This window comes from Arvicola amphibius, chromosome 5, assembly GCF_903992535.2.
Source record: "Arvicola amphibius chromosome 5, mArvAmp1.2, whole genome shotgun sequence".
Taxonomy (NCBI): Eukaryota; Metazoa; Chordata; class Mammalia; order Rodentia; family Cricetidae; genus Arvicola; species Arvicola amphibius.
This window is the reverse complement of record NC_052051.1, coordinates 25,203,896-25,226,327: the sequence shown is the minus strand read 5'-3', so window position 1 is coordinate 25,226,327 and position 22,432 is coordinate 25,203,896. Positions and strand designations below refer to the sequence as shown.

The following is a 22,432-nucleotide window of genomic DNA, read 5'->3' as shown; positions in this document are numbered from 1 at the left end:
AAACGCACTCCTTCTCATGCGTGTCTCTCTCTGTTCATGGCCGCCACTGGCCAGGGCAATCTCTGACTTTAAACAAGAGCTTGCTTTAAAGCCCAAGTGCTGTTACTCCAGGACTCGGGCCAGACACAACCACCTGCTGGCTCCCTCACTACACCCGTGGGTCAAAAGAAAACACTAGGTGGCCAACGTGTATAAGCTTTTTAAGTCTTCCTATCTTGCCTCTGTCTTAGTTGGGGTTTCCATTGCTGTGGGGAGATGCAGGACCACAGCAGCTCTTATAAGCGAAAACATTTCACTGGGGTTAGCTTGCAGTTCATAGGTTTAGTCTTTGTAACCATGCTGGGAAGCATGGCTTCATGCAGGCAGGGAAAATAGAAGGATAGTGCTGGAGAGGTAGCTGAGAGTTTTACATCCGGATCTGCAAGGAGTAGGAAGAGAGAGTGACACTGGGCTTGGCAGAGCTTTTAAAACCTCAAAACCTTCCCTCAGGCCCCAGTGATACTTCCTCAAACAAGGCTCCACCTACCCCAACAAGGACACAACCCCTAATGATGTCAACTTCCTAACCAAGCATTCAAATATATGATCCTATGGGGGTCATTCCTATTCAAACCATCACTCCATTTCTCTCTCTCTCTCTCTCTCTCTCTCTCTCTCTCTCTCTCTCTCTCTCTCTCTTTTTCTCTGTCTCTCTCTGTCTCTGTCTGTCTGTCTCTGTCTCTCTATGTCTCTGTCTCTGTCTCTCTCTCTGTCTCTGTCTCTCTCTCTGTCTCTCTCTCTCTGTCTCTCTCTCTCTCCCTCTCCCTCTCCCTCTCCCCCGTCTCTCTCTTAGAACAGAGTCTAGACCAGACTGGCCTCAACTTCTCAATGTCCCTGCCTCAGTCAACCAAATGCTGGGATTACAGGTGTGTGCCACCTGGTTGACCTTCGTCTTGGGATACGTAAAAGGGTTTGGGAGCCTAGTGGGAAAATAGAAGGATATTTAGGTCCTTGAAATGAACTGATATTAAGATCATTTGTCACACCGAAAGGTAGCGCTTGGCAGAGGCCAGGTTTCAAGGCAGAACAAAGAAATTTGGGGACATGATAAAGAATTTAAAAGTAGAGAAATAAAATTTAATATTTGGAAGATATTGATCCTGGATTCAGCACGATAGTTGAGATGTTCTTCCGTGCAGTATTTAGAGACAACACTATGGTTAATATTTAATGACATCTGTCTTAGTCACTTTTTTTATAGCTGTAAAAACACCATAACCAAGGCAATTTATAGAATAAGGAGTTTAAGCACTCCTCCTTGGTACTTGTTGGAGGAGGTGTGTCACTGGGGCTGGAATTGCCGAATGAAGTATCAGGACACATGTTTTGCATTATGCCTACTTTCTCGGGCAGTTGTCTTAACTGCCTAGCAGTTTTGCCAAGTTGAAACATCCTTGGAGGAAGCCCCTTGAGAAGTTTAAAAAGAAGGCTTAAGACTCAGGTAGTGAACAACTCAAAAGTCTCAGGAAGTCCCTGAAATGTACCAGATTCACAAGACACCCCCACAAGGTTACATAAGCAGTAAAGAGCTTGAAGAGACACACTGACTTGTCAATTTTCCTGTGAGTTAAGTAAAGAGAGAATATGGGGACCAGATAGTACCCTGATAGGCAGGCAGATAGGAAAAGACATCAGAAATAAACAATATGGTATACTTCCTGCTTCTTCTTCACCCAGGACAAATATTGGCAGAGTTCCTTGACACTTCCCCTATTATGGTGGGCACCCTTGCAGCTGACCTGCCCATACATGTCCCAGGCAGGCCCTGGACTGGAGTGTGAACCAACCATCCTGTTCTCCTTTGTTCAAACTAACTGATGCAAAATGAGGGGAGGGGGACCAGAAACACTTCCGACCCCCAGCCCGTTACAAAGAGACAGAGCTCAGCTACTGAATCCCCTCTTCACTTGTGAGGCGCGCGTACACGTGTGTGTGTGTGTGTGTGTGTGTGTGTGTGTGGTGTGTATGCACATGCGCGTGTGCGTGCATGCATGCACTCTTGCTTTTAGACTTCTTAACTCTCCATGACAATTATTTCCTGCTTTTTCATTCTTCAATCAGTGGAGAAAAGGAACCTGACCCAAGAGCCCTAACTGGCAACACAGAGAGTTCCAGGTTTTGTGAACTTTCGCCCATTTGGGTGGGCGTCTGGTGATGCAGGTGCCTTTGAGTGGCCCATGCTCCCGTAAGTAACCCCTCACCCTTCCCTCATTCCCCACCTTAGTTTTGAGACAAGGCCTCTCACTGAACCGTGAGCTTGCTGTTTCAGTTAGATGGGCTGACCAGCCCCAGGGAGCCACCTATCTCCACTGCTGGGTGACAGACATATGCCACCATACCCAGCTTTTATATGAATATAGGGGATCTGAACTCAGGTCTTCATGCTTAAACGGCAAGTGCTTTACCCACCGAGCCATCTTCCGGGCCCGGCTTATTTCCCCTTTCTTTTTGTCTGTCTGTAAATGAAACTGTAAAGTGGTTTTCTGGGGTGTAGTGTTCACATTTAGGGATGAGTGCTGACCCGGTTAAACTCAAGACCCAGGAATCTGAAAGTGAGCCTGGAAGCAAGCAACATTCATCCAGGGTTTCTTCACCTTGAGTCCTGCTTCTCTTAACAGTGTTCTGGAATCTGCAAACCAAAGACACTCTTTCCCCACAAGCTGCTCTTAGTGGTGGTGCTGACAATACAGTAGAAGCAGAAGGCAAACCAGAACAGAGCAGTGCTGTTGATTAGGTACCAGCCACTGTTGTGGAAAGTACTTTAACAATGTAAAGGTGTGTTTCATTTGTTTCTGCGGCATTTGCTTAATTATGAAAAGATGTGGTGCGTTTGTTTCACCTTGCCTGCCTAAGGCACCTGATTGGTCTAATAAAAGGCTGAATGGTCAATAGCTAGGCAGGAGAGAGACAGGCAGGGTTGGCAGGCAGAGAGGATAAATAAGAGGAGGGATCTGGAGGGATCTAGGCTTGAGAGAGAGAAGGAAAAGGAGGAGAAGGAGAAGAAGAGGAGGAGGAAGAAGAGGAGGAGGAGGAAGGAGACATGCATGCCTGGGGCCAAAAGCCAGGAGGCTGCCAGACAGACAGACAGACAGACATAGAGACAGTAGGAATAAAATACACAGAAAAAAGAAACAGTAAAAAGCCCAAGGCAAAAGGTAGATAAAGAGAAACAGGATAATTTAAGTTAAAAGAACTATCCAGAATGGAGCCTAGGGTAGGCCAAGCATTCATAACTTGTAAGAAGTCTCCATGTTATGATTTGGGAGCTGGCTGATGGCTCAAAAGAAAAAGCCTGGTACAAACCACCTTCTAATTCCTTTTTGAGACAAAGTCCCCCACGAGTCTGGATCTCAACACGTGGGAAAGGCTGGCCAGTCAGTGAGTCTCCCATCCTGCTCCCCAACACCAGAACTGAAAGCATTCAGCTTTCCTAAGTGAGCACTGGGGGTCAAATGCAGGCCCTCAGGCTTACACACCAAGCACTTCACCAACCGAGCCATCTTCCCAGCCCCACTTTTGAAATTTTTAAAAGCAAAATTAAAACTTTCAGATTTGGACTTCAGGGCAACATTTAGGACATGACTGTCATAGTGTGTTTGCATTCATTTAATTGCTGTCATTAAAAAGTACCACCAACTGGGTGACTTGAGTTTATTTTCTCACAATTCTGAGGACAAAATCCAAAGTGCAAATATCAGTAGAGCTGGTTCTCTTTGGCATCTCTCCTTGGCTGGCCGATGACCAGGGTCTTCCTGGGTCTTAGCAAGACCCTCCTGTGTGTCATAATGATTTTCAAACAATTAGGTCTGAACCTCCTCTCATGAGAACACTAATCATACAGCATTAGGGCCCACCCGAACAGTCCCATTGTTCTTCATTTCAGAGATGAGCGGAAGCCACAATTGGTAAGGAGGCTTAGCCTGCCCTATTGATGCCTCCAGATTTCCTCCGCACCCTCCTCGCGTCTATATAACTGTGAGTCTGGAGACATATTGACACGGTGTGTACTCCTTAGGAAGAGCAGGACACCCAATGACATGGGTCCAGAACATCTTTTATGTTCCCAAGGATCTTGACAAGGATAGGATAAGATTGGGGTGCCCAGTACATATCCTAAAGGACTTTAGCACCCCCAAAGAACACTGGAAACTGAGCATGCAAGTGTTAGATGCATCTTTGGAGTCTGAACACAATGAACAGAGGCAAGGATGGGGTCAAGACCTGCACATCTAACCTGGAAGCACCTCTCCGTGTCCCATACCAATAGTTCACCCTGGTGTCACTGGACTCTGGCAGGGTCATCTGCCCTATGTATTGCCACTCGATTCACCTGTCGGTGGTTTCAATAAAGCCTTCCACCTCACAGGACAACTCTAGCTATTTCCTTAGTGTCTTGGGAAACCTGGCCCACTTCCCTAGCCTAGCCGGGCTATTCTACCACTGATCTCCCTAAGAGATGGGCAAACCCAAGATCCAGTCTCTAGTTTGCTCTGCCATTCGAGTGCTAACCAGGCCCAACCCTGTGTAGCTTCTGAGACCTAGCAGGTACACTCAGGGTGTGATGGCTGTCAACTCCACACTCTAGATGTCCCAAGGACATCTGTGAAATTCCTCCTTGTAGGATTACAGTGGAGGAGGGAACACATGCTGTGAACTGATGGGGAAATGCATTGAGAAGTAGTTGGAAGGACCATCCTGCCGCCTCAAACTATGCAACTTCATTTCCTCTTCTGGCCAAAAGGCATCGTATTTATTCCTTGCACATAAGAAAAATTTCGGCATCAGCTAAGCTGTCTGTTGTTTTTACTGTTGTCACCTCCTGTCTTCTTGGGGCAGGAGTGGCTGCTTCCTGCTCACTGGACACGACTGACCATCTTTGGGCAGTCCTCTGTGACTATGGACTTAGGGACTGAAAGCCCATAAAGCAAAGCATTAAGCTAAAGAGGGCAGAGGAGAACTTCTGGATCCTATTGGCTCATCCTGTCTCTCTAGGATGAGACATCACGTAAGAATCTGCAGCCAAGGTGCAATTTACACCTGGAAACTTTCAGGGACCTGGAAGCTTCTGCTCACAGTCTCGGGGATACAGGAATTAGATGCCACCAAGTTCTTATGCTACAAGAACCAATATTATCAACTGACATTATTGGTCATGTTATCCAACCCAAAAAGTGCTCGATGATGGGCTGAAGGCTGACATGAACTCCTTTCCCTCAGTGCTGGGGTCAAAGCCAACACTAGGTGCTGGCTTATGTAGATGCCCTGTCATGGATCTGTACCTTAGACTCCTTGCAGTGAACATCGATTAATGAGCCCTCTGCAGCCCAGCAGCACCTGAAGATTAGTGCAGGGATCTATGTGTCCCTACTTGGCCCTGATGACCATTGAAGCTCTCAAGCTGGGAGTCTAACATGATACATACCCTTCTTTGCCGGTTCTTTGCCTGGGGGCAAGTGAGATAGTTTCGACTTTGATATTGGGAGACAGCAAACAGTGGAGTCCCCACATCTCTCTTTCTTCTTCTCACTTGACCTGCATTCATGTCTGCATTTGCCCATTCCATAAAAGCACGTTTTCAGCCACCCGTCTGTCAAAGTGAGCAAGCAGAGAGGAATCCTGAACTATGTGAGGAGGACACACCTGTATATCCTGAGGATGTCGGCAGGCCCGTGAGAACGGTGGGTTCGGGAGGGGTATTGAGACCCCAATGTAAATTACAAATTCTCTCTCCTTGTCTTCCCCCAAAGTTCTCTCCTGGGAGGTAAGCTAGTGTTCTCTCTCATCAGGACACTCAAACCGGAAAATCAAGTTCATCTCAACTTCTCTTTCTACATCAGTATCCCATGAGCCCGTGCACTGCCATTTTCTGAAATGTCTCATAGCCACAGCTCCTTCCTCTGCCTCAATTGTTCTCTCTGGAATTTAGCCCAGTTTGCAATCAGTGCTAACCAAGAATAGATTTTTTTCTTCTTCCCCTCCTTTCTCTAGAGCAACAACAAATAATTGGCAAAGACCTTCACCTTGTGAGGTTGACCCAGCAGCAAATGATGCAGCTGGGTTGGGGAGCTGACTCAGCGGATGAAGCACTTGCTGCCTAAGTATGAGGATGTGAGTCTGGGCTGTCAGTTCCCACATAAAAGTTGGGTACAGCAGCACACACCTGTAGCCCCATCACTGGGGCAGTGGAACCAGGTAGATCTCTGGGGTTACTGACCAGCCAGTCTAGCCAATCTGCGAGTTTCAGGTTTAGAGAGAGTGCTGTCTCAAAAAATAAGGTGGTACCAGGCATGGTGGGCACGCCCTTAATCCCAGAACTTGGAGGGCAGAGGCAGGTGGATCTCTGAGTTTCAATGAAAGCGAATTCTAGGACAACCAGGGCCATACAGTGAGACACTATCCCAAATAATAATTAATGATCATCCTATTATTGCGTGGAGCGTGACTAAGGAAGACATCTGATGATGGATGGCTGAAATCCAGACTCCCCTACCCTAACGACAGCTTCATGCCTTTAGCTCACGATGAACCAACGTCCACCCACACATTTCCCACCACGTGTTCTAAGAACAAGATGCCTCCTCTGCTTGCTTCAAGGGAGAGAGGATGTAAACACGCTGGCTACTGTAATGCATGGTACCAGTGGAGGGGACTGAAGTGAGAGACTGGGTTCAGACAGGGATATAGGGAGCAGAGGCACTGATGTGCGCTGCGAGGGTGGGGGCGCTATCTCAAGGCACTTGCTTTCTCTGTGCTTGCATTCCCCAGCCTCCCTAAAAAGAAGCATCACTGTGGCCACAGGCAGCCCACAGGCCTCCTCAGCACCCTCCACTCCACCCTCCCGTTTTCTTCTCCTACCTCCTGTTGTTTCCTCCTACCTCCCTCTGCTCCCTCCTCCCGTATACCCTTTTCCCTCCTGCCTTACTCTCACCTCTCTCCCTCTCCTCTGCTCCCTCCCTTCTCTCTTTCTTCCCTCCTAGCACCCCCTCTTTCCCTTTCTCCTTCCTCCCTCCCTTTCTCCTTCCCCTCCTCCCTCCCACCATCCATCCGTTCTTGCCTCCCTCCCCTCCTTCCTCCCAGCACTGGAGGGTGAACTCAGAGCCTCACACATTCCCCAAGCAACTCTCCCACCATGCTAGATCCAGTCCCAAAGATGCAGGCACAGTATGGCTCTCTCTCAGCAGACCTCAGCAGCTCCTGCTTTCCCAAAGGCTAGTATGGAATCCCCTTTCCCCTTCTCACCACCGCTTGGTTACCTGGGGAAGTCTGAGCCAGGACCACAAGGACAGCTAAGGTCAGAAACCAGAGCTTAATGTGTCCTGAGAGGGCTGAGGAGCGAGTCGGCAGCATGCTGAATGTGCTGGGAAAATTCCGACTGCTTTTGGTTTTAATGACCGAGGTAGGGCCTAGTCACGGGCAATAAATCCGAGGCTGGCAGAGAGTTGCACCACCCGGGCTGCCTTCTGCAGGTCACCGCTGAAAGCAGCTCATGCAGTGTTCAGGGTCAGCTCTGGAATCCCTCTGGCAAGGGGCCAGCAAGCCTGCTGCTTTGTGGACAGTGCGAGTCTAGCCCCCAAGAAGCCTTCCCTGCCGCCCTCCTTCTGCCTAGTTCTGCCCCATGTTTGCCACGGGTGGAGGTGAGATTTTTCTAGCTCACCGCCCCACACACTGGTGGCCTTGAGGACAACCGTGAGCCTGAGGGCCCTGCAGGGGCAGACTAGTGTCGTCTTTGTGTGCCCTGCGCATGCGGAGCAGGTGCTGCTAATCTTGGGCAGTATTACAACATCAGAACCGACTGGACTCATAGGGTCAGCAATAATAGATAGCAATAGAAGGGGAGAGGTCAAGGGGTGCAGGGTGTGTGTGGGAAGGGGTGCTGGGGTGGGTAGAATCAAGGTACGCTGTTTAAGTGTGTGAAATTGTCAAACAAATAAAAGGATTTCTTTTAAAAAGCCTTGGCTGGACAGGCAGGTGGGCTGTAGATGGGGCTCAGTTGGCAGAGCTGGCCTGGCAGAAGCCCAACCTTCAGCTCCATTCCAGGACAGGGGAAGTAGGTGAAGGCAGGAGGATCATGGAGTGAGTTCAAGGCCAGCCTGGACTACATAAGAGCCTGTACCCAAATAAATAAGAAGCAGGAGGAAGAAGATGGAGAATAAACAATGTGTGACCTTCATTCATATCCCAGACCATGTTCAGAGTCAAAGTGTGAGCAGGGAAGAAACAAGTTGGGTGACAGCTCGTGTGTGTGTGTGTGTGTGTGTGGCACACGCATGTGTGTGTGTTGTGCAATAATATAGTGCATGTGGTATGAATGTATGTGTGAGGTGTGTGTATGGCATGGTGTGCATGTGTTTGTGATATGTGTGTGGTGTGACATGGTGTGAATGTGTGTGTGTGTGTGTGTGGTGTGGCATGTGTAGATACTTTAGGCAGAGTAGTTGAGAAAGGAATCTATGAGGAAGTGACATTAAATGAAACCTGAATGTCCCGAGGACTTGACTCACCTAAATGTAGAGTCTTCCAGGCAGAGAGAACAGAGAGGGCCGAGCCCCAAGGCAGGAAAGCTCAAGGCTGAAATCCCAGAAATGGCAGGGCCACCTGCATCAGCCCTTACACGGCCTTATGGAATGCATTCCGGCTGAGATATGGAGCCAGAGTTACTTTTAAGTGATATTTCAAATCTGACTTCATTTTTTCCACCTGAAACATATCTGGGCTAGATGGTGGTATGCCCCTGGTGTGTGCTGGTGTCATTTTCACCACCTGAAACGTATCTGGGCTGGATGGCATGCCCCTGGGGTGTGCTGGTATGGCTGGCAGCGTGATTTGTAGGTGGCAAAGAAAACCATGTTTAATTCTCACAGGAGGACAAATCAGAGCCCAGATCTGGTGCTATTTTACAGAATACCCTTCAGACTGGTGAAACGGGGTGATCTCTGGGAAAACACGGGAAACATCAGGCTGTAGATGGCCTGGCTGAGTTCATAAGACGAAACCCAAACAACCGAGGTTTGTGAGGAAAAACTGGTAACGATCCTTCTGTGGAACCGGAGACTGAGCTCAGGGAGGACAGCTGACTTTCTTGAGGACACATGGTTACTAAGATCCTTTCCGGTCACTCAGGCCTCCACCTCCCCATCTGTGATTTCTAGAAACCAACTGGGTTTCCATCTTTTGAAATTCTGAGGATGCTGGGTGTGTGGAATCTTAGTCTGTGGCCTTCTGATTTTTTTTTATTTGAAGTTTGTTCCTTTCATTGCTGAGTGACAGTCCACACTATGAAACATTTGTGTCGTATTTTCTAGGATGGAAGTATTATTTCTCACTCTTTTGCTTTTTGAGGCAGCATCACGCTGTAAGTAGCTCAGGCTGGCCTTCATCTCATGACGTAACCCCAGTTGGCCTCAGACTCCATCCTTGTGCCTTGAGCTCCCGTATGCAGTGATCCACCCAGCTGCACTTCACACTGTTTGCATCCTAGAATGCTGTGTCTTCCTGGTCTCAAACTATACTTCTTTTTTTGTTTGTTTGTTTTGTTTCTTTTTGGTTTTTTGAGACAGGGTTTCTCTGTAGCTTTGGGGACTGTCCTAGAACTAGCTCTTGTAGACCAGGCTGGCTTCGAACTCACAGAGATCGCCTGCCACTGTCTCCCAAGTACTGGGATTAAAGGCATGGACCACCACCGTCTGGCTCAAATTGCACTTCTTCACTGGCTAATGATGTTGGAAATCTTTCAAGTATTTGTCATTTATAATCTCCTTGGCTAAATGTCTATCATTGTCTTATGCCCATTGCCTATACAAGCTGATTTTGATTGTTTAATTTCCAGAGCCCCCCGCTTTTTGTCATTAGACATAAGCTCTTTACTGTATACATAGTTTGAAAACTGTTGCAGTATGAAAGATTTCCACACTAGCCCAGAATGGAGTATAACAAAGGTTTATTTATTTGGGGATAAACAGAAAGGGTAGCTATCCACAGTCCTCTGTATGCACTGGGAACTGGAACTGAATCCAACAGCCAAGAGGGCCTAGCACACTTCACATCTACATATAGAGTACATGAGACCACATCTGAAGTGGGCCAGTATCTTAAAGACTATTGGCTGAAGGAGTTCCCACAGCACCCCCCCCATCTAGATAAAAGAGTTTAAGCCTAATACAAAACTATATACAATAAGAACAAATATCAAGTATAAAAATTAAAATTACAACCAGCATGAACAACATCAATCAAGAAACATATACTAAATGTTTTAATAGTTATTTTATCCCAAGGAGTCTAAGTCTTATATTAGAAATGTCTTGGCAAAGTCATAAGAGGAAACTAACTGCGACTATCTAGTCTTCAACCCCATTGAAGACCTGAGAAGGGAGATAATATTACTTGAGTAAACAGGAAATGCAATCAAGCAACTTTTAAAAGTAGCCAGAGACAACTGGGCAATCACCCAAAGTCTCTTTTGTAATGTTGTGGCAACCAACTTTGGTTAAGGCCTAGAGTAACCGACAGACCAGTTTTAGAGGCAGGAAAATTTTTAAAAAAAAACATCTTACCCAGTCTTGGCAAGGTCTGGCAGTCTTTTTGCTTGTATTCTGTTTGTCCAGTCTGGACACCATGGTCAAGTGGTCAAGTGGTCAAGGCAGGGGCAGTTCTTTGCCCAAAGACCAGTTTTGCCCAGGAGAAAACAAGCTCCAAGTGGAGTGTCTTCGGTCAGTGTCCAGCATTTTCTCGGGAATAGATTGGTGCTTCCAGGAGCAATCGTGTTTCACGTCAACAGAATCCTAAATTATTTAAATGGCATATTCTATAGTTCTTTGAAGTGGTTGAAGATTACCTATCTGTGTTAAATATAATCTCTATACATCTAAAGAACCTGATTAGTCTAACTAACATGGAAAACATGGATGACCATTGACTTATAATCCTTAGTACCTATAAAGCTTAAAGACTAAAGCTTCATATTAAAACATTAATCTTTAAACAAATGAGCAGCAAATGAGGACAATGACCTCAGAATGTAAACAATGTATAAGTATCTTGATCAGAGGTAGAAATGTATATTGCAATATGGTAAATATACCCTAAAATTGTATCAATATACAAAATGTCTTAAGTGGAGGTAGAAACACTCATGCATACAATATAACAAAATAACTTTTCATAGGTGCATAAATATTGTAAACAGAAATAGGAGTATATTCAATATAGCAAATATGATTTGAATTTGTATCAGTATACAAGAATCTATACCAATGTAAATTGTCTATAAATAATAGCTCACAAGTGCTCACACTAATCTACCTATTATCCCATCCAATCCCCCCTGCTTTTTCTTAAAGAGATCTCTCAGCCTACTTAATTTCCAACCCCAACCCTATACAAGTTATAAACAACCCCTAATAGATGTTCCCTAACCCTGAGGACACACTTTTTGGGAGAGGGGATAAATGGAGGCTGTTCGCTCATTTCCCAACCACCCAGACCTGAATAATCACACAGAAACTATATTAATTACAACACTGTTTGGCAAATAGCGTAGGTTTATTTTGACCTATCTCTTATGTCTTAAATTAACCCATTTCTATTAATCTGTATATCACCACAAGGCTGTGCTTTACCAAGAGTTTCCAGCAGCTACATTTTTCTCCTTTGGCAGCTACGTGGCATCTCCTTGACTCCACCTATTTTCTCTATATATCTCTGTTTGGATTTCCCTCCAGGCTTTACTCTGCTAAGTCACTGGCCAAAACAGTTTTATTTACCAACCAATAAAGCAACACACATACAGAAGTACCTCCCACATCAGAAAACACTTTCTCGCAGTCTTTAGTTTTCCTTTAAGTTCATTCAAAGGTGTGCTCCATCTTTAATCTTAGCTCAGGAGGCAGAGGCAGGCTGATTTCTGTGAGTTTGAAGCCAGGCTAGTCTACATAGTGAGTTCCAGGACAGCCAGGGTTACAGAGTGAAACACTCTTTCTTAAAAAAAAAAATTATAAGCCGGGCGGTGGTGGCGCACGCCTTTAATCCCAGCACTCGGGAGGCAGAGGCAGGCGGATCTCTGTGAGTTCGAGACCAGCCTGTTCTACAAGAGCTAGTTCCAGGATAGGCTTCAAATCTACAGAGAAACCCTGTCTCGAAAAACCAAAAAAAAAAAAAATTATACTCCCTTCATGACATTATTGACTTCTAGTTTTATCTCATTGTGGTAAGAAAATATATAGACTATCTTTTAATTTTTAATTTTTGAATATTTGTTTTGTAGCTTAAAGTGTGGCATAGTCTAGAAGTTCCATGTGTACACAATGAGTAGTTCTGCCATGACCGTTCTGTCTGTACACAATGGGTAGTTCTGCGATGACCGTTCTGTCCATCTGGTCTCCAGCACACCTCACTTCTCCAGCCTCTGCATTGGTCTCTCTGCTTACTGCGCCCACTGGTGAGAGTGGAGTGTTGAAATCTCTCACTGTTATTGCACTGAAGCTTATCTTTCTTTACCTTTGGGTCTGTTTTATAGAACTGAATGCCCTGCATTAAGTACACAGATAATTGTACGATTGTATCTTTTGTTGAATTGTTCCTTCAGTCATGGCCTTGTTTTTTCTGATATTTTGTGTGTGTGTGTGTGTGTGTGTGTGTGTGCGTGTCCCAGAATTCTTTTTATTAGATATAAGTATAGCTACTCCTGCTGACTTGAAGTTTTCATTTTCTTAGAATACCATCTTCTGACTTTCTGCTCATCTGGACACACGTATGTTGGTGAGGTGAGTTTCTTCCGGAAGGCAGCTTGTGGTTAGATTGTGCTTCTTTATTCTTTTGTCTGATCTGTTTTTATTTTTTTAATTGGAGAATTTAGTCTATTTACATTTAAGTTTATAATTGACAAATAAGGACATTTTGACATTATTTTGTTGACTTTATTCTAGTTGTTTTGCATATCTTTGCTGGGAATCGAACCTGGGTCCTCTAGAAGAAGATCAGCCAGTGAGTGCTCTTAACCACTGAGTCATCTCTCCAGCCCCTGCAATGACCTGTCTTCTTAGTAAGCCACTTTCTCCTGGCTATGCATCTTACAGTTCTATTTTACATTCATTCCATTGCTAGTAAGCTGAACAACCCTTTACCTTTATCAAACATTCATATATCTTCTTTGGAAAATTGCCTATTTGGATAGGAAGCATGCCTGCTTGATTAAAGCTATCTGGACTTGCTTATGGCTTTCATGGAAGATTGGAAACTGTTAATTTACTTTTTAGTCAGGTACAGGATTGTTCAGGGACCTATTTCACTGCCAGGTTGTTTGTCTTTCAAGGACTTGGTTTATTTCATATATTAATAAAAATTGGAGGTATATTATTACATGCAGTTGTTACTGTCTTCTTACTGCCATGGGGTTGGTAATTACAATCGCCCTTCCAGTTCATAGAAGTTTATTCATTGTGTCTTCCAGAGAGCTGTCTTTGGTTTTAGTGGCTCATCTTTATGAGTATCTCTATCTCTTGATATGTCATTTCTTCTGCTCATTGTAGGTTTGATTTTCTTTTCTTTTTCTAATTTCCTAAGGTAAAATTTTGGATTTGAGTTTTTAAAAATGTTTCTTGACAAAACAAAACAAAATAAATGAGCAAACAAAAAGAGCCAGACATGATGGTGCACATCTTTCATGCCAGAGGCAGGCAGATCTCTGTGAGTTCAAGGCCAGCCTGGTCTACAGAGTGAGTTCCAGGACAGCAAGGGCTATGTAAAGAGACCCTGTCTCAAGAAAACAAAGATAAAATAAAAAACCATTTCTCCTCTCCCCATGTACTGTTTCAATGTTATTTCTTTGAACCAATGGAGTTGGTGGGGATGTGAAATGGAGAAAAGACAATCTCAATAAGGCCTGCTTTTCTATTTTGACTCCAGTTCCTGGTCCCTTCTATTTAATAATCCATGGAGTTGGGGCATAAAGGTTTTTTGTTCGTTTGCTTGTTTGGTTAGTTTTTAAGCATCTCTCTATTTCACAGGGATTCATACTAGGGCTAACAGCCAGAGAAAAAGCCCACCGTTTCCTGCATACCGTGACCCACTGGTCTGCCGCAGAGGTACCTTCTCGAGCCTTTCTACTCTTGTTGGAAACATACAGCTGCACATGGATAGAAAAGAAACTGACCCCATCTAACTAAGTTTACAGGAAACTTCCTCTTGGGAGTTCTTTCCATCAAACCACACAGGATTATGTCCTGTCTCATCAGACTTCTTTTTCCTTTAATAATCTCCATGCCGGGCACGATTGTGTCATGCAAATGAATGGTCCGACAGCAGGGGTGGCATGGCATTCTTCCTTCTCCGGTTCATCACTCTTGATGCCCATAAAGGTGACAGCCTAGATCCCTTGCTGGATAAAGCTCTCTGGGCTTCTCAGGACATAGAGCGTTCTCTCTCAGGAGCCATGATTTTCCCAACGCTGGCCTTCATTCTCTGTGGGTTGCTAACTCGGGTGACTAAAGGTAATGGACCTTATGAAATGAGGGTGATGGAGTCAGGGTGAGTAGTTACACAGCCTACAGCCCCTGCCCTGGTTCCTTGGGGGTAGGGAGCATCATGCAAGGAGAACCTTGGCTTGGGAAAGAACAGGAGAAAGGGTCTTTCTTCTTCTGGCAGCCCTTGCCCCTACTCTCTGAGATCCTTCTGTCATGGGCATCCAAACATCTGGGGAGTCCTCCGAGATGAGTCTCCAGAAGGCAAGAATCTGCTCCACGGTCTGAGCTGCCTGGAGATCTTTCTGTACAACCACTCCCTGCCAGCTTGGCCTTCCTCCACTTCTGCAGCTGTTCCGCGGCTGTGCTCTACAAGTGGGAACCTTCTCTCCCTCCTAAACTCTTAGTCCTGAGACCACCAGCAGAGGGAGACGCTCACTTCATGGTCTTAGACGCAGTAAACAAACACAGCCTGTATATCCTGCAGAGTTGTCTTGTGCAAGAGACATTAAGTTTGTGATCCATAAAAGGATAAAGATGTGGTGGGGGAACACGTGGCTGATGAGGAGCTTCTGATTTCAAGTCAATATGAAGCACTTATCCCCTCCACTCCTTCAAAAAAAAATACTGGTGCTTTTGGTTTTAATTGAGAAATGTTTGCCACTAGTTTATGCATAAAATATCAACACAATTAGTCTAAGCTAAAGGAACTCTCCAACCTAGAAACCCCACTTCAGTCTTCCCCTTCGGGATCAATCAGTGCCACTAATTTCCTAAATGCTCTAGTAGGTGTGAATCTATTTCCATGCTTGTCCCTTGTAGCCTCTTAAAAAATCATCTGTAAATGAACCATGTGGTTTGTTCTGCAAATGGACAGGCAATGCGCCTTAGGGGCTTTTTAAGAGACAAGATCTCGAATGTTAGCAAAGCTGACTTCCAGCTTGCAGTCTCCCTGTGCCAGTCTCCCTAGTCTTGGGATGGCAGGCATATGCCACCATGCTTAGATAAGGCTTTCTATTTTAATTGATCCATAAACTTTGGGGAAAGCGGGGTTTCTTCCTCTTGTTTAATTGCTGCACTACAGCTGGGTCACAGCTCTTTGTCACCAGCAATTCTCCAGGGGAAACTTGCAAACTAATGTCTGCTTTTTCCTTTGGAGAGCGGGAAGGGGTGGGGAGAAAGAGATAGAGAAGGAGGGGGTAGAGACAGAGACAGAGAGAGGTAGAGAGAGAGAGACCCATCAAAGGCTTCTTTTTGTCACCCCCAGCTGTAGGTTAGCTTCCCAGCCACTTACCTGCGTGTTTTCTATTATGATCTACAACCTGCTATGTGCAATGCTGGCTCCTAGGGTGTGAATTCAGGGGCTGTGGTTGGGGGTCGGAAAATACATTCCACTAGATTTCTGAACCCCTGCCTATCAATTTTTTAAAGAGCTTCCATGGACAAAGAAAACAGACTCATTAATCCGGAGGTGTAGCAATTTGCTTACAAAGATTTTTTTTAACCTTCATGAATGAAATGGTTTGGCCTGCACTATTCCATCTTACTCACTGTGGATATAGCACGAGAGCCAAAGGCCTCATGTCTATGCTCGTTTCTGACTATGAAGTCATGGTCAAAAATACAGAAACACCTGAAACCATTGGAAGCAAAAGTAAACATCTTTCCCATTATTCTCCTTTGATTTTGTTATCATTTCAACAAATGTGCAGCCCACTTACAGACTTCCTATGATGCAATCACTATTTTCCTCTACGAGGTGCTTTTTGAAAATGTTCTCAGTGATAATATAACATTTCACTAAATAAATGCAGTGTAAATTATTTGTCCAAATTATTGTTCTATGACATACTTATGTTTTAAATACATAGCAGTAAATATAAGCTTTCTTATATAGCTATATCATTCAACATAAAAATATTTCTTATGTGCTTAATGTATGATCAATTTATATTTGAAAATGACAGATTATATTAGAATATTTGATGTCATTGTTTTTTACAGCTAAGTAATACTCCATTGTGTAAATGTACCACATTTTCTTTATCCATTCTTCAGTTGAGGGTCATCTAGGCTGTTTTCAGGTTCTGGCTATTACAAATAATGCTGCTATGAACATTGTTGAGCAAGTCTCCTTGTGATATGATTGAGCATCCTTTGAGTATATACCCAAGAGTGGTATCACTGGGTCTTGAGGTAGATTGGTTCCCAATTTTCTGAGAAACTGTCATACTCATTTCCAAAGTGGCTGTACCAGCTTGCACTCCTACCAGCAGTGCAGGAGTGTTCCCCTTCTCCCCATCCTCTCCAGCATAAGCTGTCAGCAGTGTTTTTGATGTTAGCCATTCTGACTGGTGTAAGACGGTATCTCAGAGACATTTTGATTTGCATTTCCCTGATAACTAAGGATGTTGAGCAGTTCCTTAAGTGTTTTTCAGCCACTTTAGATTCTTCTGTTGAGAGTTCTCTGTTTAGGTCTGTACCCCATTTTTAAATTGAATTATTTAGTATTTTGATGTCTAGTTTCTTGAGTTCTTTATATATTTTGGAGCTCAGCCCTCTGTCCAATGTGGGGTTGGTGAAGATCTTTTCCCATTCTGTAGGCTGTTGTTTGTCTTATTGACTGTGTCCTTTGCCTCACAGAAACGTTTCAGTTTCAGGAGGTTCCATTTGTTGATTGTTTCTCTCAGTGTCTGTGCTGCTGGTGTTATATTTAGGAAGTGCTCTCCTGTGCAAATGCGCTCAAGAACACTTCCCACTTTCTCTTCTATCAGGTTCAGTGCAACTGGATTTATGTTGAGGTATTTGATCCACTTAGACTGAGTTTTGTGCATGGCTGTAGATACGAATCTATTGGCAATCTTGTACATGTTGACATCCAGTTACTCCAGTACCATTTGTTGAAGATGTTTTCCTTTTTCCATTGTGCCATTTTGGTTTCTTTGTTAAAAATCAGGTGTTATAGGTGTGTGGATTAATGTCAGGGTCTTCAGTTCGATTCCATTGGTCCTCATGTCTGTTTTTACACCAATACCAGGCTGTTTTTATTACTAGAGCTTTATAGCAGAGTTTGAAGCCAGAGATGGTGATGCCTCTAGAAGTTCCCTTATTGTACAGTATTGCTTTAGCTATTCTGGGTTTTTGGTTTTTTCCATATGAAGTTGAGTATTGTTATTGCAAGGTCTGTGAAGAATTGTGTTGGGATATTAATGGGGATTGTATTGAATCTGTAGATTGCTTTTGGTAATATTGCCATTTTTATTATGTTGATCCTACCTATCCATGAGCATGAGAGATCTTTCCCTTTTCTGATATCTTCTTCAATTTCTTTCTGTAGAAACTTAAAGTTCTTGTCGTTCATTTGTTTGGTTAGAGTTGCCCCAAGATATTTTATATTGTGGCTATTATAAAGGGTGATGTTTCTCTGATTTCTTTCTTGTCCCATTTATCATTTGTATACAGGAGAGCTACTGATTTTTTTTTAGTTGATCTTGTATCCACTACATTACTGAAGGTGTTTATCAGATGTAGGAGTTCCCAGGCAAAATTTTGGGAGTTACTTATATATACTATCATATCATCTGTGAATAGCGATAGTTTGACTTCTTCTTTCCCAATTTCTATCCCCTTAGCTCCTTTTGTTGTCTTATTGCTTTAGCTAGAACTTTGAGTACTACATTGAATAGATATGGAAAGAGAAGACAATCTTGTCTTGTTCCTTTTTCTAGTGGAATTGCTTTGAGTTTCTCTCTATTTAATTTGATGTTGGCTGTTGGAATTTGATTTTCATTTATCTTGTTGCATAAGGATGAGTCAAATTTCAAATATAATTTATTATCTTTAAAAATGTTTTCTATACATTGTCTCTGCCTAGGCTTTTGTTTTGGAGGTTGAGTCTATAGCTTTTATTTTTGTTTGCCCTTTTAGATTATGTCCCGAAATTTAATCTCCTTGAGCTTCTTTCTGTGATTTTAGGTGATAGAACGTTTGATGGTCAATGAAGCACATGTTTCCCAAGCCAAGCTGTCCACCAGAGGCTGCTGCCTCAGGCTTCGAAGTGTCATTCATATTCTCTGTGTTTGGATTTTGCGCATATTGAGGGTAATGGTCGTGCATCCTGAGAACATAACACACCCAAGCTCTGGGGAAATAACCATTGCTCTTCTAAAGGGAAATCTCCTGCCGTCTCGAGTCCTCACAGTTAATGTCATTTCATTGCTTTACCTAAATTCTTGGAATTATCTCTAATGCTTCTGTTTCTGGGTTGCTCACATCTTTCAGGAAGTCAGTTACAGGTACCTGCAAATTCCACCCAGAATTCAGCTGCTCTCACCAGCTCCACTTGGGGCATTCTGACTCAGGTGTCCACCCTCTCTCTCTCCCTTATGTCATGCCCATCTTCCTGATGGGTCCCTTTCCTAGTCTTACCTCCATCATCTCTAGTCAAGATGGCCAAGCGTGTGAGCTGCTTGCATGGGTCAATCATGTACATTATGAAAGCACAGCAATAGCCAACTGGCTTTTTGCAATCTGGCCCTAAGACCTTCTTATTTCTTAGTGTGGTCCTTGCTCGGCTTACTGCAGCCACATTGGTCCTAATTATCTCCCCTGAACTTGTAGACTTCCAACACACAAGCCCTGTACCCTCAGTACTTGTCCAGTACATCAGTGTGGGTAATTCCTTTTCCTTCTTCGAGTTGCCTGGTTACTGCTTCATCACACACACTCGTGATATTTCCCATTTGGTAAGCTGTGTCTTTCCTGGAGTGCTCAATCACCCTACACATCCCTTCCTCTTTGCAAACCATTTCTCATCGTCTCATACACAAGGCATCATCTCTTATCCTAGGCCAGAATGCAGACTCTACTATGATCTGTTTTTTTAGTTTACGCAGGTACCCCAAGGACCACAGCAGGGGCTCAGAACTTGGAAGACTGTTTGGCTCTAGCTGAAGCCTTAAGGAGAGAATAAGCAAAAAGACAGAATTCACTTATCACTGTAAACGTTCATCCCAGGAGCCTTCGGACTATCTCCTCAGCCCTTCTTTCTGTAGCCAAGGAAGTATGTCTTCGCCAAGAGTGTACATATCCCCTCTTTTTAATAATGATACTTTTGAAATATATGTTTTATTAAATACTAATACTGCCATTGATTTATGCCTCAAAAAAACAATATGATAATGTAAGGGAAACAAACAAACAAAAACACGCCCTTCAGGCCAAAACCGCTAGTTCAGCCTCTTCCTTCAGAATCAGTCACTATTACTAATTTCATGAATGCTCTAGTACTTATGGTAAATGTGCACAGTCAGAACGTTTAGATTTTAGTGCTTTTCACATCTATACATAGCTCTGTCTGTGCTCTAATATCTGAATCATATATTGATGTATCATGTGAGCTTAATGATTAGCAACCATACTCATGTCTGACTGTGACATCATAGTCAAAAACATGGGACGTTTTGAAATTGCTAGAAAGCAATTTTTTTCTCTTTGCTCTCCCTCAGTTTCCTCATCATTTGTATAAAAATGTGCACCTACTCACCAATTTCCTGACACCGTTAGCACTTACCCACTCAAATATCCTTTTAAAACTGTGTTTTCAAGGATTTATAAAATTTCACTGAATCCATGCCTAGCCGAGGATGAATTCCCGATTCTCCTGTCTCCGCCTCCAGAATGCCAGGGTTGCAAATTTTCAGCACCGTGCCCAGTTGTGCGCGGTAGTGGGGACTGATTGACAGCTCTAGATACGGGAGTTACAGACCCAGCCTCTCTCTGGTCTCTTGACACGGAAACTCAGCAGGAACTCTTTCTCTCATATGACTCTACGGCTGAAACTATTAGCAATCAGCATTGACTCTGACATACATATCTTCAGCTGAGGCCTCTCTTCAGAGACCCTACTGCCTACTTGACACCCTGGGTTTACCATATCCTGTTCCCCAAAGCAAATACTTGGCCCACTTTTGGCCCACCATGTCGTCTCCTCAGCTGTTCTTTGCTCTGTGAACAGCGCACGTCTTCTTCCGCCTTCACAGTTCAGAATCCAGCAGTTCTTTTTGATTTCTCCATGTGTTGTTTCTCTGACCCTGCATCCAAACCACCTATTTGCCAATAGGCTGCCCTCGAGGTGCTTCGAGCACATCTGTGGAATCCGCTCTTCCGTGTCCACCACCGAGACTCCCAGAACTGACTAACCTAGAACAGAGTGAGGCCAGGGACTGTCCCTTGTGTTCTGAACAAACTAAGAACAGTTCACCTGTAAAGGGCCTGTGGGTCTGGCACTGCTACCTTATACTCTCTGCTGCCTTAAGAACTCCAGACTTAGCCGGGCGGTGGTGGCGCTTGCCTTTAATCCCAGGACTCGGGAGGCAGAGGCAGGCAGATCTCTGAGTTCGAGGCCAGCCTGGTCTAAAAGAGCTAGTTCCAGGACAGGCTCTAGAAACTACAGGGAAACCCTGTCTCGAAAAACCAAAAAAAAAAAGAACTCCAGACTTAGCACAGCGTACGTCAGACCTGTCGCCATGCCTGAAGCCTCTCACGTGTGCCTGGTAGCTTCTTCCACGCAGACCAAGCATCTCTGCTTCTTTCCCAGAAGCAATCCTGGCCTCCTATGAACCTTTCATGCTCACTTCCACCCTTCTTAAGAGTCTAGGTGGCTCACACCTTTGATCCCAGCATTTGGGAGGTAGATCTCTGAGTTCAAGGCCAGCCTGGTCTACAGAGTGAGTTCTAAGACAGCCAGGACTACACAGAGAAACTCCGTCTTAAAAAAGCCAAACCAAGGGGCTGGGGAGATGGCTCAGAGGTTAAGAGCATTGGCTGCTCCTCCTGAGTTCAATTCTCACCAACCACATGGTGGCATCATAGCTATCTATGATGAGATATAGTGCCCTCTTTCTGCCCTGAAGGTGTACATGCAGGTATCTACTGGGTAGATAATTAATAAATAAATAAATCTTTTTAACAACCAAACAAACAAAAAGTCTAGGTTTACATAATAGCTCCAAATGTGATCCCCCCTCTCTCTCCCTCCCCCTCCCCCAGCTCTCTGAGGCACGAACCACTTCACCTAGCTTCCCCTGTATCATCTTGAGGGCGTACATCACAATTTTAATAGGTTCTATGTCTTCTTGTCTGTCTCGCTCAATGACTTTTAGGGCAGAGGTAAGTTTTTGATTGAATGAAAGTTACGTTTACGCTAAAATTAAATTTTTTACTTGCTTTGTATTCCCCGCAGCTGGCTGGTCTCAACCAAAATGCTGGAAGAACAATTTAGGGCGCTGCAGAATCCGCTGTCTGGGTGGCGAAAGGTACATACTGCTGTGCAGGAACAAAGCATCATGCTGTATTCCCCTAGAGCTGATGAAAGAAAAACATCCACGGCCACAACCTTCCTTGACCTTCCCAGAGAATGTAACACTTCCAAACTCTTTTTCTGTCTCACTGAACACCAAATTTAATGATGAAGTAAATTTTAAAGGAAATGGATCTAAAGAAACCGCGGGAACTCCTCCCACTACTCCTATGACGCCAATAGATCCCAAGACCACTGTTGCTGTGAGCACACCCAAAGACGGGGTGGTTACCGCGAAGACACACTCTCCCTTGCCTGTCACTTCTGCTACCATGGATACATCCTATGCGTAGGACCTGGACCACCCACTCTCTGTGTCTGATACTACACTTCAGTAACTTGTCTCCGTTTGTGTCTGGGGTATAAACACTGCCCAGAATAATGACCAGGAGCTAATGCAATCAATCTTGGTTTATATCAGAAATCAGATAACAAAGGGTATGCTCTTAAGTTCTACAGCCAGGACACAAGTCAAATGTTTCTGAGATATGAGAATTCTCTTTAGCAGGCTCACATTCCTTACCTATGTCCTTTGATTTATTAAAATATATGGGCTAGTTTCAGTCTCAAGTGAGCG

The 22,432-nt window shown here is 44.2% G+C and overlaps 1 protein-coding gene across 1 annotated transcript; it reads right to left on the bottom strand.

The window, feature by feature from the left end:
• Nucleotides 1-3,676: 3,676 nt before the first annotated feature.
• Nucleotides 3,677-7,693, bottom strand: Defb115 (defensin beta 115). Its single transcript, XM_038329231.1, has 3 exons — nt 7,293-7,693; nt 5,462-5,626; nt 3,677-3,812 (listed from the first exon to the last, which is right to left on the bottom strand). The coding sequence occupies exons 1-3, from the start codon at nt 7,384-7,386 to the stop codon at nt 3,799-3,801; spliced, it is 273 nt and encodes a 90-aa protein (XP_038185159.1). The 5' UTR covers nt 7,387-7,693; the 3' UTR covers nt 3,677-3,798.
• Nucleotides 7,694-22,432: the final 14,739 nt, after the last annotated feature.

Excerpts from the sequence above, each read along its gene's own strand:
- Defb115 (XM_038329231.1), bottom strand. The coding sequence starts at position 7,386 with ATGCTGCCGACTCGCTCCTCAGCCCTCTCAGGACACATTAAGCTCTGG. Across the intron at positions 5,627-7,292 it reads CCTGGCTCAGACTTCCCCAG|ACGGGTGGCTGAAAACGTGC; the intron begins GTAACCAAGCGG and ends TCACTTTGACAG.